Genomic DNA, 18,802 nt, shown 5'->3' with positions numbered 1-18,802 from the left:
TCTATGGGTGCAAAATTATTTTGTTAACCAGTTTCTTAGTCCATTTCTGAAGTTCTTGCCATGCTGAAATATGTTCTCATTCTCAGACTGTGGACCATCATTTAGAGCATCCTAACTGGAGTTAGCAACTGAAATGACATTTATTGTCATGCTACTTTCAGTATCACCAGGCTTATTCGATGGTGATTAACATCAAAACAAGCATACCAAACTTGGATAATGACTGAGAGTTTGTGCAAGATTTTTCCTCATGAACTACGCAAATGTGTTTTAGTGTTGTCATTACAGGTGTCCCCCGCTTTTCAAACGTTCGCTTTATGAAACCTCGCTGTCACGAAAGACCTACATTAGATACCTGTTTTCGCTAACAGGTGTTTTCTTTTTTTTCTTTTTTTAAAAATTTTATTTTTATTTGGATAAGGAATTCACAAGTATCATGTAGTTTTTTCACACGTATAACCTTTTCCATTTTTTTATATGTATAAAACTATATTTATACATTCTTAAGTACACATTGAGATGATATAAAAAGAAATTAGACACTTAAATAGATAATTATGTACAGTGGTAATTCTAATCTATTAGACTAAGTAATGGTATTAGTTGTTAAGAAAAATAGTAATAATAGTTTCCATATATCTCTTCTGGACCATTTCTACTGGTCCAAAATGTTGTATGTAAGCCTATGTAACAACCATTGTAGGTGTTTATATCCTAACTTGTTCATGCTTGCTCCTGCCCCCAGACATAATTATCCAATCCCTATGTACTTATTTACTTAATTTTTAACAGGTGTTTTCATTGTTACGAAAAAAGGCAGCGTGTGCCCCGAGCAGCCAAGCTCCTACCCCGGAGCTGCATTCTAGCCGGCATTGTTTAAACACGTGCCTGTGAGCATCTGTGCTTTATCTCGACTTATTTTGAGCATCCGTAAGCAAGATGAGTTCTAAGGTATCGGAAAAGCTTAAAAGAGCTCGTAAAGGTGTTACACAGCGTAAAACTAGACATAATTAAGCATTTCAATCGTTGTGAATGAAGTAAGGACAAAGTGAGTTTGGCTTGTGGAAGTTGACTAAGATGATGCTGAAGAGGTTTTGGCATCCCATGACCAAGAACTGATAGATGAAGAGCTGATGCAATCGGAAGAGGAATGGATAACAATCAAAACCGAATGCAGTAGTGAACGGACCGAAAGTGAAGTCGCCCATTAACTGAATGTGAAGCAACTGCATGAGATTTTCGCTGCAATGATTGCAGAAAAGTACCACTTTAATTTTGAAAGGGTACGTAGGTTTAGGGCATATTTGCAGGATGGTTTGAGTGCTCACAAAGAACTGTATGATAGAAAAATGTGTGAGGCTAAGCAGTCAAGCACACTGTTGTTTTTCAAGCCTTCCACATCAGCCATAGCAGATGACGAACTTCGACCTCGAGGCAGGCAGGCATAGAAGAAGATGACCTGCCTGTCCTGATGGAAACAGACGATGGTGAGATGACACCCCAGTGTTCCACCACCCCAACCTCTGGGCCGCGGACCTATACCGATCTGCGAAGAATGCAGCGGTAGCCGGGACGCACCCAGCACATCTTTAAGAAAAAAGCCGAAATAAATAAGCTAATTAATTAGGTGCGGCCTTAGCTTGTTTATTTCGGCTTTTTTCTTAAAGATGTGCTGGGTGCGTCCCGGCTACCGCTGCATTACTCGCGGATCGGTATCGGTCCGCGGCCTGGAGGTTGGGGACCACTGCACCACCTCAACCTCCGACTCAGTCTAACACACCATCATCAGTGTGCTCAGCGCTGTCTTTCTGATTCCGGTAAGTGATACTACACTGTACGTACATTATTTCTACTTTATATAGGCTGTGTATTTTGGTATGATTTGGCAGCTTCATAGCTTAAAGGTTACTGGACAGAGTGTTTCTGCCGAGAGCGCTTGCGTGAGATCTTCACTACGGTGGACAGTGCGGCAATGATTGTAGAAAAGTATTTCTACTTTATATAGGCTGTGTATTTATCATATCATTCCTGCTTTTACTATATGTTACTGTTATTTTAGGTTTTATGTGTTATTTGGCATGATTTAGTAGGTTATTTTTGGGTCTCCGAATGCTCACAATTTGTTCCCATATAAATAAATGGTAATTGCTTGTTGACCGCGCTAGCCAGGCGTCAGAGAACATTTCGGGAGTGTAGTGTTATGTGTTTTACTGGAATGGGGCTGCACGAGCACTTACCCGATCAAATCTTTTCCATGGACAGCTTCCAGACCGTTTGGGCTGACCGGAAGTGCACTGAGAGTGGTAAGCGTAAAGGAGTTGGGTGCTTACTGTTCTGGTTAACGACAAATGGTGCAATCCAGGTCATATTACGATCAAGGAACGTGTTTGTAGACTGGATATTGAACTTTCTGCTGTTGGACCGGCCATATTCCACCGAGATACAACACTGGGCGGCATGGGAGGTCGTTCCTGCCTGTGGCCATCGAACTTGCAGCTCCTCCCGTGGGGGGTCAGACACCCTGAGCCAATAGGCTGGTCCTGGACTTATTTTCCACCTGACATAGCTTGCATTTTGTTGTTTGATTGTTTGTGGTTTTTGTATTGCTATATTTATACTCTATTCTTGATTGGTGCGGCTGTAACGAAACCCAATTTCCCTCGGGATCAATAAAGTATATCTCTCTATCTAACTTTACGACATTCCAACTTACAAACTGTTTCATAGGAATGCTCTACCTTCGGATGGCAGGGCAAACCTGTATTGCCAATACAGTAGATTCAGGTTAATTGGGGCAACATGTTAATTTGGGACAACACTTATGAACAAAAACTAAATTGAGAAAATATCTGGGATTCCTTGCATTTATTTGGGACACTATGCCACTTAATTGGAGCAGGAAACAGTTTCTAAGTAGCATCAGTTGCATGCTCTTGTGTAGCCATAGACACTATCATGCTTAGAGTGATTAGTTTTTAAATAGCATCAGTTGAATTTGTGTTCAAAATGAAGTGTTTTTTTGTCACTGATCATTGGTGAGGAATAAGCAGGAAGACAATTTGGAACTGTTATGCTCACCGTGGTTTCATGCATGCAGGCTTAGATGCCAGAAACAGCTGGGAGTGAATATGAAACAATTTCACTAGTTCAACAGTTAGGAACTATGAAGAATTTGAAGATATCAAAAATCATCTGGAATGTAAAAGTGAACCTTAAGATTTTGTGGATGCAATCGTCTAAAGCCTTATATGAAGTCCGTTGTCTCTGCTAATTTTGTTCATTTACAGTCAGTCAAAATAACGTAGCAGATGAATTCCTTTGATAACTGTTAAGAACTTACACAGTTTTATAGTAATGTAGAGGTATTTGTAGTATTCTAATTTGTTTTGTATTTCATTTATATACACAAATTGTTACTCATTCAGATGAGTTTTTTATTCAGACCTTTGAACTATTTCCATGAAACTTTAGCTAACTGTGGCAGCCACTTAGTTGGGCCAAAGTATACTGGTCCAAGTTAATCAGAATCCACTGTATTGGACTTGGCCCATACATTATTTTGATTGCTGGAATCTACACCTATGCTTGTGTGTGATGGATCACACCATGCATTTATTTGTTTGGATATAAGTTCATGTTATTTTCAGTTTTCTGCATTTTATGATTTTCATTTATATTCCACATATTTCTTACAGTTATACTGTACAGCAGGATATCATTCCTTCTATTTGTCCCCGCTGGCTTATTGACATGGCTATCCAATAATCACTACTCGCTCTTTCCAACAATCCTGTGATTTAAAAAAAATTGCTCCCAAGTATTTACCTGCTTGCATCTGAGGGTTTTTGTTGCTTCTACTACCCTTTCAGATATTTCTTTCCTCATCACCAACAGCTTTAGCTACTTCATTGGAAGAAATCTGCAGATCCCTTTTTTTTTACAGAAGGATATTATGAAATTTGGGCAAGTTTCTCAGATTGACCAATTTTGGAATCGGTCAGCAGGAGAATGACAAAGCACAGTTAAAGCTACTTTGATCAATTGTGGATTTGTCAGATGTAGTGAAAATGACAACACAAAGCATTTACTTGTGAAATATGCTTAGTCTCTGCTTGCATTGACTCTTCCTCTGCCTTTATTGTTCACTGACAGCTAAAAATAGCGTGTATTTTGTACATGGACTGTTGCTGTTTGCATTGCTGTATAATTTAACTGAATTTTAATCCTTTGAATCACCATCAATTGTCCAAATTTGCTGGTGCCTTTTATCTTTAGAAGTTACTTTTATATGCATTAGTTTGCAAATTTAGGATATTGTTTGTATAACTATTTTGGGAAATTTGAAAAACTGGTTTCATTTACCGGTTTAACGCAGTTATCATTTTACATTTAGATTTTAATACTTGCTGTAAAATCAAGAAAAAATATTGCATTAGGCTTATTTGCTAGTTTGATATATTTGTCTCATCAACTGTTCCACTACTCTATTTAAAAAAAAATACAGTTAGGAATTTGTATATCCTGTAGAATTGTACATTGACTTGTTGCTGTAGACATAATTACTGTGGAGGTATAATTTTCCAGTTTTCGGCAGTTTAATTATTTGGTGTGCTTCTCATTTGGCATTTGCAAAAGTGTAGCTATTCTTGGCTGTAGCTTTGATGCATAGAAGATATTGCCATGAACAAACTCACATTATTAAAAACGTTCATGATGGTGAAATTTGTTCACTTGTACTATTACTTGTCCCCTTTTTATAATAATTTTTTGAGAGCAAAGGCAAGAGGGAAAACAGGGTAGTATAAAATTGTTTGGGTGCTCTAGCCTCTTGATTTTCTTACATTAAGTATATTTTAGCCTCTACTGCCTTGAAGTAGAACTCGTGATCTGAGCATGAAGTGGAGATAAATTGAAAGTTGTAGCTAAGGTCAGCTTGCGATGTAATTTGCCTCTGTGTACATCATATACGATACCTTGCTATTTTGTGGAGTTTTGTACAGTTGGCCCTGCTTATCCACGAGGGATTGGTTCCGGAACCCCTTGCGGATACCAAAAAATGTGGATGCTCAAGTCCCTTATTCAACCTGTCTCAGTGCAGTGGACCTTAGGATCCAGCAGAACCCTGGACCTTATTTAACGTTTCTCAGTGTGGTGGGCATTAGGACCCGGCAGTGGAGCTCTTAATCCACAGTGTTTCTGTTCACGAAAACAATCATGATCGCGATTTAAGATAAAGTGGAAATAATAAAGCGATCAGAAAGAGGTGAAACGCCATCGGTCATTGGAAAAGCGTTAGGCTACAGTCAGTTAACGATCGGAACAATTTTAAGGGATAAAATGAGAAAGGCCCTGCCCTGATTAAAGCTACAATTATTATGCAGCAATGCAGTGGTTTAATTATTGGGTTTTGGGGTTTTGGGTTTTTGATCCTCCACAAAACCTGGCAGGGACGGACAGCACGCTCGGGAGCGATCTGTCACTGGATCGAACTCGGGAACGATCTGTCACTGAATCGAACTCAGGAACTTCCGTTCCCGAACCCGGTGCTGAAACATACGTTTCTTAAGTATTTTATATGTATAGAAAGGTAGAATATATACTATATACTAAGACAAACGTTTGACTAACTGACGCTAAATAATATCGGATGTACCTGTTCTGACTTACGTAGTAAGAGAACTTATGGTTTATTTCCGATACCGATCCACGATAACCTATGCACATCCTCCCGTATACTTTAAATCATCTCTAGATTACTTATAATTCCTAATGCTATGTAAATAGTTATATTGTATTGTTTAGGGAATAATGACGAGAAAAAAAGTCTGCATGTTCGAACAGCAGGTGCTGGAAGAGCACTTCCGGGTTTTCTCGATTCACTGTTGGTTGAATTCGCGCATGCGGAACTCGCGGATAAGGAGGGCCGACTGTATTTGAATTCAAAAGAATTGCCAGATAATTTTGTTCTTCAGAGCAAGCAATTATGACAGAGCTTGCTAAATGAAACAAGTCAACCAACTCGGGGTCTCATTCATGTGAACTATGCCAGAAACAATTTAATACTCCCGTGTTAAGATTTTTCTCTCAGATATGATAGCAAGGTGCCTTTTCTGTACAATCTGATCACATGGTCTATTTCAATCAGTGTGCTTCACTCAAGGAAATGTTGCAAACTTGAGTTTTTTCAAATTAGGTCACTTGCTCTGGAACAAATTTTCTGCGTATGTTATCTTTGAGCTTGCCCCCTCTCACCTTAAATCCATGCCCTCTAGTATTAGGTGTTTCGTCCCAGGGAGTAACAGGCTGTCTGCTCTATCTATGCCTCCCATAATCTTAATTTCTATCGGGTGTTAGCCCCGACATTCGAGAAAACAAAAGTGATGCATAATATCTCTGAAGGTGACTGTAGAGATGTAGATATCATCCTGGATCTTGACAGACAATCGAGGAAGAAAAGGAAAACAAGTGTAACTAGTACTTTTTGAAAAAGGGAGGTAAGTGAGGAAGCTTAATTTGATAAATTACATGTTATTTCATTGGAAGTACTCCTTTGGATTTTGTACACAAATATAATTTGTTTAAACAGAACTTTAAGCACGCTTTAATTCTGTGAAGGTGCCGCTCTGCCTAGTATTGCTGATTAGATTGTGGTTCATGCAGAATAAAAGGGAACATTTGAATTGGAGTCATCTAATTTGAGCAGGTGAGTAATTCCTTGCTCGATTGACAGTATAAAATCAGTTCTATAAATATTTGAGAACAGCTATCTAAATGGGAAGAGCTCTTCCATTATTAGTTAAGTAACACTTAATGTAGTCATGCTCCCCGAATCATTTGTTGTCTCAAGAACTGCAGCTGTTCGAAAAGGTGGCTCACAACCACCACCACCACCTTGGGCAATTAGGGATGGGTAATGTATACTGACCCACTTCCCAAAACTGAATTTTAAGATAAGTATCAATTAGGCAGCAGTATGTAGTTTATAACCCACAGTGAAATTGAGCACTGGAGGTAATTTGGTGAGTTCCAATGGCAGCACTAGAACGTTAACTTCACTACTTACTGGAATTGATTTTTTTCTGTTATGCATTGCATTATACTGCTGCTGCAGGTCAACAAATTGTACGACACATGTTGGTGATAACTATATACTACTAAAACTCTCATGCTCTGTCTGTTTGTGACCTCCAATTAGTGGAAATGGTGCATTACAGCGGCACTTTTTTTTGGCTAAATCAAATTAAAATGCGCTAACTTACAGAAAGCAGGCAAAGTTCAGGGTTATATATTCGTATAAAATTGCTCATTCGCCAAAGTCAGCAGGCTCTCTTTTAACCCGAGAGCCGGTCCACCATCATGGAAATCGGGACGCAACAGCCCAACGCATGTGCACGGCCAACCTCAGCAGCGACACCTACCGGAGCAAAAGGGCAGGGCAGCTCTATTTCGAGTGGTCACATTCTGCTAATCACCATCAGCATGTGCAGGATTGCGACAGATCTAACTACCACCCATCAATGAGATAATTAAATCTTATTGTAATGACATACTTCGAGACACCCATAAAACCCTTTGCTGCAGTCAAAGGACAGCGGTGACTATATCACGTCTATTTAGGAGAACACCAACCACATCATCAAGAATAACCGTCTCGACTTCACCGCACCTTGTTCCCATTCCAACCTCACTCCTTTTGAATGCTCTGCTCTCCACTCCCTCCGCACTAATCCTAACCTTATTATAAAACCCGCCGATAAGGGTGGTGTTGTTGTAGTCTGGCATACTGACCTCTACCTTGCTGAGGCACAGCGACAACTCACGGATACCTCCTCTTATCTACCGCTCGATCATGACCCCACTAAGGAGCACCAGGCCATTGTCTCCCACACTGTCATCAACTTTATCCGCTCAGAGGATATCCCATCCACTGCTACCAACCTTATAATTCCCACACCCCGCACTTCCTGTTTCTACCTCCTACCCAAGATGCACAAACCTGCCTGCCCAGGTAGACCCAATGTCTCAGCTTGCTTCTGCCCACCGAACTCATTTCTGCATACCTCAGCACTGTTTTATCCCCCCCTTGTTCAATCCCTTCCTACCCATGTTCGTGGCACGTCTCACGCTCTGAATTTTTTTGATTTTAAGTTCCCTGGCCTCCACCGCTTTATTTTCACCATGGATGTCCAGTCCCTGTATACTTCCATTCCCCACCAGAAAGGTCTCAAAGCTCTCCGCTTCTTTTTGGATTCCAGACCTAACCAGTTACCCTCTACCACCACTCTCCTCCATCTAGCGGAATTAGTCCTTACTCTTAATAATTTCTCCTTTGGCTCCTTCCACTTCCTCCAAACTAAAGGTGTAGCCATGGGCACCCATATGGGTCCCAGCTATGCCTACCTTTTTGTTGGCTTTGTGGAACAATCCATGTTCCAAGCCTATACTGGTATTTGTCCCCCACTTTTCCTTTGCTACATTGACGACTGCATTGGCGCTGCTCCTGCACGCATGCTGAGCTCGTTGACTTCATTAACTTTGCCTCCAGCTTCCACCTTGCCCTCAAGTTTACCTGGTCCATTTTCTTTCTGTCTCTATCTCTGGAGACAGCTTATCTACTGATGTCTACTATAAGCCTACGGACTCTCACAGGTACCTGAACTATTCCTCTTCTCACCCTGTCGCTTGCAAAAATGCCATCCCCTTCTCGCAATTCCTCCATCTCTGCTGCATCTGCTGTCAGGATGAGGCTTTTCATTCCAGGACTAAGGAGATGTCCTCCTTTTTTAAAGAAAGGGGCTTCCCTTACTTCACCATCAACTCTGCTCTCAAACGCATCTCTCCCATTTCACGCACATCTGCTCTCACCCCATCCTCCCGCCACCCCGCTAGGAATAGGGTTCCCCTTGTCCTCACCTACCACCCCACCAGCCTCCGGGTCCAACATTTAATTCTCTGTAACTTCTGCCACCTCCAACAGGATCCCACCACTAAGCACATCTTTTCCTCTCCACATCCCCCCCCCCCACTTTCCGCAGGAATTGCTCCCTACGCGACTCTATTGTCCATTTACCCCCTGCATCCCTTCCCACCGATCTCCCTCCCGGCACTTATCCTTGTAAGTGGAATAAATGCTACACGTGCCCTTACACTTCCTCCCTCACCACCATTCTGGTCCCCAGACAGTCCTTCCAGATGAGGCGACATTTCACCTGTGAGTCGGCTGGGGTGATATACTGCGTCCGGTGCTCCCAATGTGGTCTTCTGTATATTGGCGAGACCTGATGCAGGCTGGGAGACTGTTTTGCTGAACACCTACACTCTGTCCACCAGAGAAAGCAGGATCTCCCAGTGGCTAAACATTTTAATTCCACATCCCATCCCATTTGATATGTCTATCCACGGCCTCCTCTACTGTCAAGATGAAGCCACACTCAGATTGGAGGAACAACAGCTTATATTCCGTCTGGGTAGCCTCCAACCTGATGGCGTGAACATTGACTTCTCAAACTTCCGTTAATGCCTCACCTCCCCTTTGTGCCCCATGCATTATTTATTTATTTATTTTTTCTCTTTCTCTCTCCTTTTTCTCCCTCTGTCCCTCTCACTGTACTCCTTGCCCATTCTCTGGGCTTCCCCCCTCCCCCTTTCTTTCTCCCTAGGCCTCCCGTTCCATGATCCTTTCATATCCCTTTTGCCAATCAACTGTCCAGCTCTTAGCTCCATCCCTCCCCCTCTTGTCTTCTATCATTTCGAATCTCTTCTTTCAGTTAGTCCTGACAAAGGGTCTTGGCCTGAAATGTAGACTGTACCTCTTCCTATAGATGCTGCTTGGCCTGTTGCATTCACCAGCAATTGTTATGTGTGTTGCTTGAAATTCCAGCATCTGCAGATTTCCTCGTGTTTGTGTTTCAAGAATAATCAGCATCCTTTGGTGTTACTGTTTCGTATCTTCTATCCAGCATTAGGGTAAAAAAGAATGGTCAGCCTAATTATGCCATGTGGAAAGGTAAGGGGGACATTATGGTCAAGAGATGACACCAAACGTCGTCGGGAAGCGGCAAAGAGAGGGAGAAAACAAGAATCAGATGAGGCCAGGGCCGCACAACTCTAGGATCAAAGAATTAGGAGGAAAAAAGGTGAAAGAAGAAGAAACCGAGGAGGAGAGGCATGCACGTCTCCAAAATGACAACTGGCATAGAAGGAGGAGAGACGAAGACACAGAGGAGCTGAGAAATGCACATCTCCAGGATCAGAGACAAACAACAAACAGCAGAAGGGATAAAGAGACGGAGGATGTCTCTAGAATGACAAAAGCAGGCACAGGAAGAGGAGAGAGGAAGAGACAAAGGAGCAGAGAAATGCATGCCTCCAAGATCAGAAACAAAGAATAAGTGGAAGAGATGAAGAGGTGGCAGATGAAAGGGCTGCATGTCTGCAGAATGATAATGAGGCACAAGGGTGGCAGATCAACCAGAAATGGAACTAGAAATGTTATATTTACCAAGTACCAATTAACAGCTATATGCAGGTGTTTTCCAAACTTCAAGAAATGCCAGAACACATTTTGGAATCATGGAGTGAAATAGTTAAGTCTCTGCTCTCATTTTACAGAAGTTAACTTGCTGCACAACATTATAATACAAGATAATTTGTTGAAATTGGTGTTGTCTAAAATTGCTTCTGTGACCTCACTTAAGCCTACTTCTTAAACCAAACTTTTGACCGCTTATTCTATTATTCCTTCTTGAATTATGCTCCCTTTGTTCTCATTTACTCCTTGGAATGGTTATCTCCAAATGCAGAATATAGAGTCAATTTGGCATTTCAAAATGCTTGGAAGTTGTCAAGTAAAGTGTATTGACCTTGAGTCTGGCTCCAGGAGTTCTGTGTCAAATATATTAAATGCATTTAGCAGGGGTCTGTGCCAGCATAAGGATTTGCAGAGTCCACTGGGTACATTTGATTGCCAGAATCCAACTCCTAAGCAGCTTGATCTTGATGTTCCATGCGATGTTATATTATCTTAGTTGTTCAGCAACTTTTTTTTTGCTCACTGCGACAATCATTACAGTTTGTTAAGCATGTTATTCCACCATGTTAAAGCAACTTAGTTATTGTAATATGCAGCTCTCTGCTCTTTGCTATCTTTCTTTGCACCAGAGCAAGACTTTCAAAATGCTCCAACAATTTGTGTGTCTGTGTGTGTGTGTTAGTTTGGATTTCCAGCATCTGCAGAATCTCAGTACAGTAGAGGTTGGCATAGATTAAAATGGTCCTGGGTTGCTTTGCATAGCACTGCTCTACTGGTGGGCTAAAATGAGTTGTATCATTAGTTTTCTAAGATAGACTAGTTTCTGCAGTTATGTGAATATTTAAGGTGAGGGTACCTTGCATCATCATTGGCCATGCTGGAATTTTGAGTTCAGTCACATTTCTGTGCTGATGTTTTGTAGAATGCTAGCAACAGAAGAGCAAACACTTAGAGGTTGACTTGTGCCACACACGCTCTAAGTCAATATACTGCACACAGTCATAGAGTACTAGAGCATAGAAACAGGCTTTTCAATTCATCTAGTTCACACTCAATTGTTTTTCTGCCTCATCCAATCTTCCTTCACCCAGATCCTTCAAACCCTTCTCATGCATGTAGTTATTCAACTTTTTAAGTGCTGCAGTGGAATCCGCATTTAGGACTTCTGGCAACTCCCACCATGTACACACTACCCTCTGAGTGAAGAAGTTCCTTGTAAATATTTCACTCTAAACTAATGGCCTGTAGTTATAATCTCACTCAACATGAGGGGAAAAAGCCAATGTGTATTTACCCTATCTAATTTTGTGCACTTCTATAAGATCTCTCATCTTTTTCCTACACTCCAGGAAATAAAGTCCTAAATCTTTTTTTGACCATTTCCCTATAACTCACGTCCTCGAGTCCTGGCAACATTCTTGTAAATTTTCTCTGTGCTCTTTCAAGCTTATTGATGTCTTTTCTGGAGGTAGGGGCCTGGAACTACATACAATACTCCAAATTCAGCCTCACCGATGTCTTATAAAACTTCAACATAGTATCCCAATTCCTGAGTACTCGGTGCTCTGATTTAGAAGGCCAAAAGCTCTCTCTATGACTCTGATGCCACATCTGAGGAATTATGGATCTTTATCTCTTTGTTGTTACGCGCCATGGTTTTATCATTTACCGTGTAACTCCTACTCAGGTTTGTCCCATCAAGTGCAACACCTCTTGTCTGCCATTCCATCTGCTATCTTTCAGCTCATTTTCCCAGCTGGTCCAAGGTCACTTTGCAAATTTTGATGGCCTTTCTTGTTCTCCACTTCTCCCCCAATTTTGGTGTCCGTCTTTATGTTCACAAGCTTAGTATTTGTTACTGTATAGTCAAATTTTTAAAAAAATCTCCATTTACCCATTTTTTAACTTTTAGGTCACTAGTGCTGTTTTGGAAAACACTTTTGGGTTTCCTACAGGCTGTCACAATGTACAGTCAGCCCTACTTATCCGCGAGTTCCACATATACGAATTCAACCAACTGCGAACCGAGAAAACCCAGAAGTGCTCTTCCAGCTCTTGTTGTTCGAGCATGTACAGATTTTTTCTTCCCCTTGTCATTATTCCCTAAACAATGCAGTATAACAACTATTTTACATAGCATTTACATTGTATTAGGTATTATAAGTAATCTAGAGATGGTTGAAAGTATACAGGAGGATGTGCGTAGGTTATCGTGGATCGAGATCGAAAAGAAACAGGAAATTCTCTTACCAAGTTGGAACAGGTACATCCAGTATTATTTAGCATCAGTCAAACGTTTGTCTTAGTATATAATATATATTTTACCTTTCTATGCATATAAAACACTTAAGAAACGTATGTTTCTGCACCAGGCTCGTGTACAAAAATTCCCGAGTTCGATCCAGTGACAGACCACTCCCGAGCGCCCTCCATCCCTGTCGGGTTGATGTGGAGGATCAAAAACCCCAAACTCCAAAATCCAATAATTAAACCCACTGCGTTGCTTAGTAATAATTGTAGCTTTCATCGGGGCAGAGCTTTTCTCACTTTATCCTTTAAAATTGTTCCGATCGTTGACCAACTGTAGCCTATGCTTTTCCAATGACAGATGGCGTTTCACCTCTTTCCGATCGCTTTATTATTTCCACTTTATTTTAAATCGCGATCGTGATTATTTTCAGGAACAGAAACACTGCAGATTCAGAGCTTTGCCGTCAGGTCCTAATGTCCACCGCTCTGAGACAAGTTTAGTAAGGTCCGGGGTTCCGCTGGGTCCTAAAGCCTGATTTATACTTCTGCGTCAACGCGTCGCCGTAAGTACTGCGTCGCCGCAAAGCTGACACGGAACAGTACTCGAGAGCTTGGGTTGCTGCGACGCGCACCTCTCCCAAAATGTAACCGCACATCGTGGCAATGCAGAACGCAACAGCTGTGATTGTTCTGCTTGGTAGCATCACATGTCATCCTACGCTGCAATAGCTTCCCATTGGGCGACTGAAGGGCAGGGAAGGAACTCTGGCTGCAATGCTTTCCATAAAGCTTTACAGACCTCCGAAATTATGGAGGACACGTTTTGCTTTTACGAAAAAAGACGCTCACATCTTGTTTACCCCGAGAAAGACTACCATGACCATGAAGCCTTGCACGGGCAAGTGTGTGCGTACGCGTGACGTGCGCGAATTGCAGAGTGATGCAGACACACCAACGCACAAGTATAAATGCTCACAACACGCGTAAGTCACTTGCATAGGTTACGGCGTCCAGTTAACGCAGAAGTATAAATCAGGCTTTAGGTCCACCACATTGAGACAGGTTGAATAAGGGATTTGAGAATTTGTGTTTTTTGGTATCCGCGAGGAGTCCCGGAACCAATCCCTCGTGGATAAGGAGGGCTGACTGTACTGATTATGCAATAAATAGAAGTATGTAAAGCTTACATTGGACAAAATGGAGGATTGCTTTTCTTTTTATGAGCAGGATTCTCATTAAAAATCATTGATTCAACTTCTCTCTGATTACTGGAATGATATTTCCTATATTAGGTTGCAGTCCATTTTCTACCAATCTCCAATTAACCTTCTGAAGTTAGTAGATTTGGTTTTGTTAGTCCTAAAGGCGTTGCATGTAAAATAGCATAATGTACAATCTAATTTTATTGATTAAAAATTAGGTGGGGGGAAAATGGTGAAAAATTACATTACATTACATTGTTCCATGACATTAATGGAGCATGCTGGAAATGTTAAGGACAAGCTTCATCTTGGAGAGAGAAAAGTGGACAATGGTTTGACCTAGTTTGCAGCTCTAAGTAGAATAAAACAATAAAAACATAAATGTACAAAGTAAAGTGCAATAGAAACTTACATTAATATGCATTTCACAACTATACCAGATACCAAAACATGCAATAGCTACAAAATACTTTTGTAGTTCCTATTGAAATGTAAAATTTGCAGTAATGTAATTGCAAACATGAATCTCCTATGTACATCAACATGACGACCTAAATTATCTGTGTACTTGATTGCGTAGTGAATAGTGAAATAATTGTGGGATGAAGTATTGTGAACCAATGAGGTAAAAGAATTTCACTTTATTTTGTAAGGGTTTTCACTTGGATTTAAAAACAACATGCAAATCTACAAATTGTCCATGATATTCTTGCTTTAACTGATAAAGCTAGGACAACAAATTGGGTGACTTGTTCATTTTGGAGTTAATGTGGACCCTCTAAACCTTTTCACTTCTTTGTAGAAGTTCTCGCCTATTTCTCACTCACTAATTTCTGCCTAATGACAATCTTGGAGATAAATATCTATCTAAGTGCTGTTCTTTTTCTATAAGACTACATTTTGCAACATTCTTCATGAACTACGGTAAAACTCCGATGACCTGTCAGACTCTGCTGCGCTCAGATTTTCTAGACTATTGGATATTATTCCTATTAAGGCTCCTGCATACTTTTTAGATGTTACATAATTGTACAATAAATCCTGCAGTGAACTAAAAGGAGTATGGAAGCTGGTGCCCCGATAAGTTGAAAGGGAATGTGACAAGCATCACTTGAGAGCCAGATGCTGAACCATTACTGTTTCCAAATAGTCAGGAAATACATCATTAGAGTTTTGCTGTCATTGTTTAAGGTTGTTAATGATAATTGATGTTAAATGCTATATCATGAAAATAATCCATATCTTATTACATTATCAAAAGTATCGTATTGTAAACTGCTGTATCATATGAGATAATATGATAAGACTGGAGGGAATAAATCAAGGGAGATCAATCGTGATCTAATTGTTTTTGAGGTGGTGGCACAGGGTAGTTGGGGACTGAAATGCTTTAATATCCTGTGCTTTAAAATCCTGATCTTAGTGAATATTTGGTAGCCCCATTACAAAGCATAAAGTGGTGCTAGTAAATTAGTAAGTTTGTGAACCCTTTAGGAGTTTCTCTATTTATGCATAAATATGACCTAAAATGTAATCAGATCTTCAGGCAAGTTCTAATACTAGATAAAGAGAACCCAATTAAATAATGATACAAAAACATTTTACTTGTTTGTTTATTGAGAAAAGTTATCCAATATTACATATTTTTTGAAAAAAGTATGCAAACCTCTAGGATTATCAGTTGATTTAAAAGAAGTTAGTCAGGTGCTTCAGTCAATGGGATGACAATCAGGAATGAGTGTTGGGAGACCCTGCCCTATTAAAAGAACATAAACCTAGGTCTTCACTATCAAAGTCTGATGTTCACCACATGATGTTTTTGGAAGTGTGCCATGCCTTGATCAGAGGAGATTTCTGAGGATCTCGGGGGGGCGGGGGGGGGGGGAACGGGGAGCGCTGACACTCACTAGGCTGGAAAAGGATACAAAACCATTTCTGAAGTGTGAGGACTCCACTAATCCACAGTCAGGCAGATGGTGTACAAATGGAGGAAATTCAGCACCATTGTTACTCTCCCCAGGAGTAGTTGATCAACAAAAATCACTCCAAGAACAAGGCTTCTAATATTCCAGGAGGTTGCAAAGAACCACAGGGTAAGATTTGAGAAGGTACATGCCTCTCTTGCATTGGCTAATGTCAGTGTTCATGAGTCTACCATCAGGCAAACACTGAACAACAATGTTGTGCATGGCAGGATCGCAAGGAGAAAGCCACTACTCTCCAAGAAGAACATTGCTACTCATCAAAAGTTCGCTGAGGACCATGTGAATAAGCCAGAAGGCTACTGGAAGAATGTTCTGTGGCTAGATGAATCCAAAATAGAACTTTTGGGCGTAAATGAGAAGTGTTATGTTTGGCGAAAAGTAAACACTGCATTCCGGCATAAGAATCTCATCCCATCTGTGAAACATGTTGGTGGCGGTATCATAGTTTGGGCCTGCTTTGCTGCCTTGGGACCAGGACAGTTTGCCATCATTGATGGAACTATAAATTCTGAATTGTACCAGCAAATTCTACAGGAAAATGTCAGAGTATCCATCCGTGAACTGAAGGACAAGAGGAAGTGGGTCATGTGGCAAAACGATGACCCTAAACACAAGTCAGTCTACCGAAGAATATTTAAAGCAGAAGAAATTTCAGGTTTTGGAATGCATGAGTCAAAGTCCTGACCTTGATCCTATAAAAATATTGTGGAAGGACCTGAAGCAGGCAGTTCATGCAAGGAAGCCCATCAACAACCCAGAGTTGAAGCAGTAAAATTCCTCCAAGCCGATGTTTAAGACTGATCAATAGTTACCGGAAACATTTGGTTGAAGTTATTGCTGTACAAGGAGGTCACACCAGTTAGTGAAAGCAAAGGTTCGCATATTTTTTCCAACAAATGCATGCAATATTGGATCATTTTTCTCAATAAATAAATGAACAAGTATAATGTTTCTTGTGTTATTTATTTAATTGGGTTGTCTTCAAATGGTTTTAGGGCTTGCATAAAGATCTGATCACATTTTAGGTCATACGCAGAAATAAAGAAATTTCTAAAGGGTTCACAAAGTTTCTAGCACCACTATAACTGTTACTACTAACTGGGAGAATTCCTGTGGTTTTTGCAAGTATATGTTAAATACATTCAGTATATCAATTTCAGCATTGTTCTTCATCTTTTTCCATGTAGGGTCCTCAAGCAGCAAGCTTCCGAATCAAGCAACACCAAAGAAAAACGGAGTAAAGAATGGACCAATGAAAAATAAAGATGATGAATGTTTTGGGGATGGAATTGAAGTAATCCTGGACACAGACTTTGATTTTGAAGGCAATCTTGCACTCTTTGACAAAGCAGCAGTGTTTGAGGAGATAGATACTTTTGAAAGACGGAATGGAGCCCGCTCCAGAGGGACACCCAATGAGAAGCCAACAAGATATCGCCATGATGAAAACATCCTAGAATCTGAGCCCATTGTCTACAGACAAATCACAGTGCCACAGCATAGTGGTAGAGAATATTGCACTGGTAAGGCTAATGAATTTTGAAGGTATAAGATGAAGAGCGACTTGAGTTGAACAGCTTATAGCAATTAATATTGCAAGTTAAAAGGCTTATTTAACAATGTATTTGGAATGTTTCAGGTGTGACGATTTTGGACTAGCAAGCTTGATCTATTCATAAGATGCCCAAAATTGCATTTTTAATGTGGCCAAAATGGATTTGAAGCTTTTGTTTTTCAAACAATAGGTGGAATTTTGAACCTTTCCCTTTTAGATAAAAAGAAATTGTAATGTTGGCTGGATTGGAATGCTTAGGAGTTTTCCCTTTAAGTGTCCAGAAATAGCCCTACAGTGTAAACACTTCTCTTTCAATATTTTTATTAGAAATAGAAACTGCAGCACAGAAACAGGCCTTTTGGCCCTTCTTGGCTGTGCCGAACCATTTTCTGCCTAGTCCCACAATATTATATAAATTGCATGAATACAAATACAAAATGCATATGAATACAAGTAATACGAATTACATTACATTTAAATCACAGTAATATGATCACAGTATCCCATATTCCAAATCAATCATGTAGAAAAAAGATTGTATTATGAAATAAAATAAAATAATTGTATTTTATTTACAAAAAATCTACCCCCCACTAACAAAATGAGCTGGTTGGTTTAAAAAGAAGAAAAAAAAAATACCTTACCATATAATATTGTAATAATAATGGCTCAGATCCATACTTTAATAACAGTTCAAAACTTATGAAAGTAACTCAGAAAGGGTCCCCATAACATTAGAAAATCATGCTTAGAATCAGAAATCGAACAATGAATCTTCTCTAGGTCAAGGCACAATATAACATCAGATAGCCATTGAATATGAGTGGGTGGGGCGGCCACCTTCCACTTGAGCAAGATCACCCTCCTGGCCATAAGAGACATAAAGGCCAATACCCGCAAATTAGATGGCTTCAGATTTGTAGCACTATCCTCAACAATACCAAACATGGCAACCAAGGGATTGGGCTTAAAACTAACATTGAAAAGTACAGAAAAATGTTTAAATACATCTTTCCAAAATTTTTCTAAGCTCGGACATGTCCAAAACATATGAATTAGTGTGGCCACTCCATTAGTACACCTATCATGGTAAGGGGAAATATCTGCGTAGAAACGAGAGAGCTTGTCTTTGGACAAATGAACTCTATGTACCACTTCGAATTGTAATAAAGAATGATGAGCACATAATGATGAAGAATTAATCAATTTTAAAATAATCTTCCAGCTCTCTTCAGATAGGACAATCTGTAAATCCTTTTCCCAGTCTCCTTTAATTTTA

General features: G+C 40.2%; 1 protein-coding gene across 3 annotated transcripts in view; it reads left to right on the top strand.

Moving 5' to 3' along the window:
• The window catches only part of edc3 (enhancer of mRNA decapping 3 homolog (S. cerevisiae)), a 152,912-nt gene that overhangs the window by 64,489 nt on the left and 69,621 nt on the right, over positions 1 to 18,802 (top strand). For all 3 annotated transcript variants that reach the window (XM_072282734.1, XM_072282736.1, XM_072282735.1), the window contains exon 4: positions 17,156 to 17,491. In XM_072282734.1, coding sequence (XP_072138835.1) covers positions 17,156 to 17,491 — 336 coding nt within the window. The remainder of the gene's footprint in view (positions 1 to 17,155; positions 17,492 to 18,802) is intronic.

Source organism: Mobula birostris, chromosome 18, assembly GCF_030028105.1.
Source record: "Mobula birostris isolate sMobBir1 chromosome 18, sMobBir1.hap1, whole genome shotgun sequence".
NCBI lineage: Eukaryota > Metazoa > Chordata > Chondrichthyes > Myliobatiformes > Myliobatidae > Mobula > Mobula birostris.
This window is presented reverse-complemented; position numbering and strand designations above follow the sequence as displayed.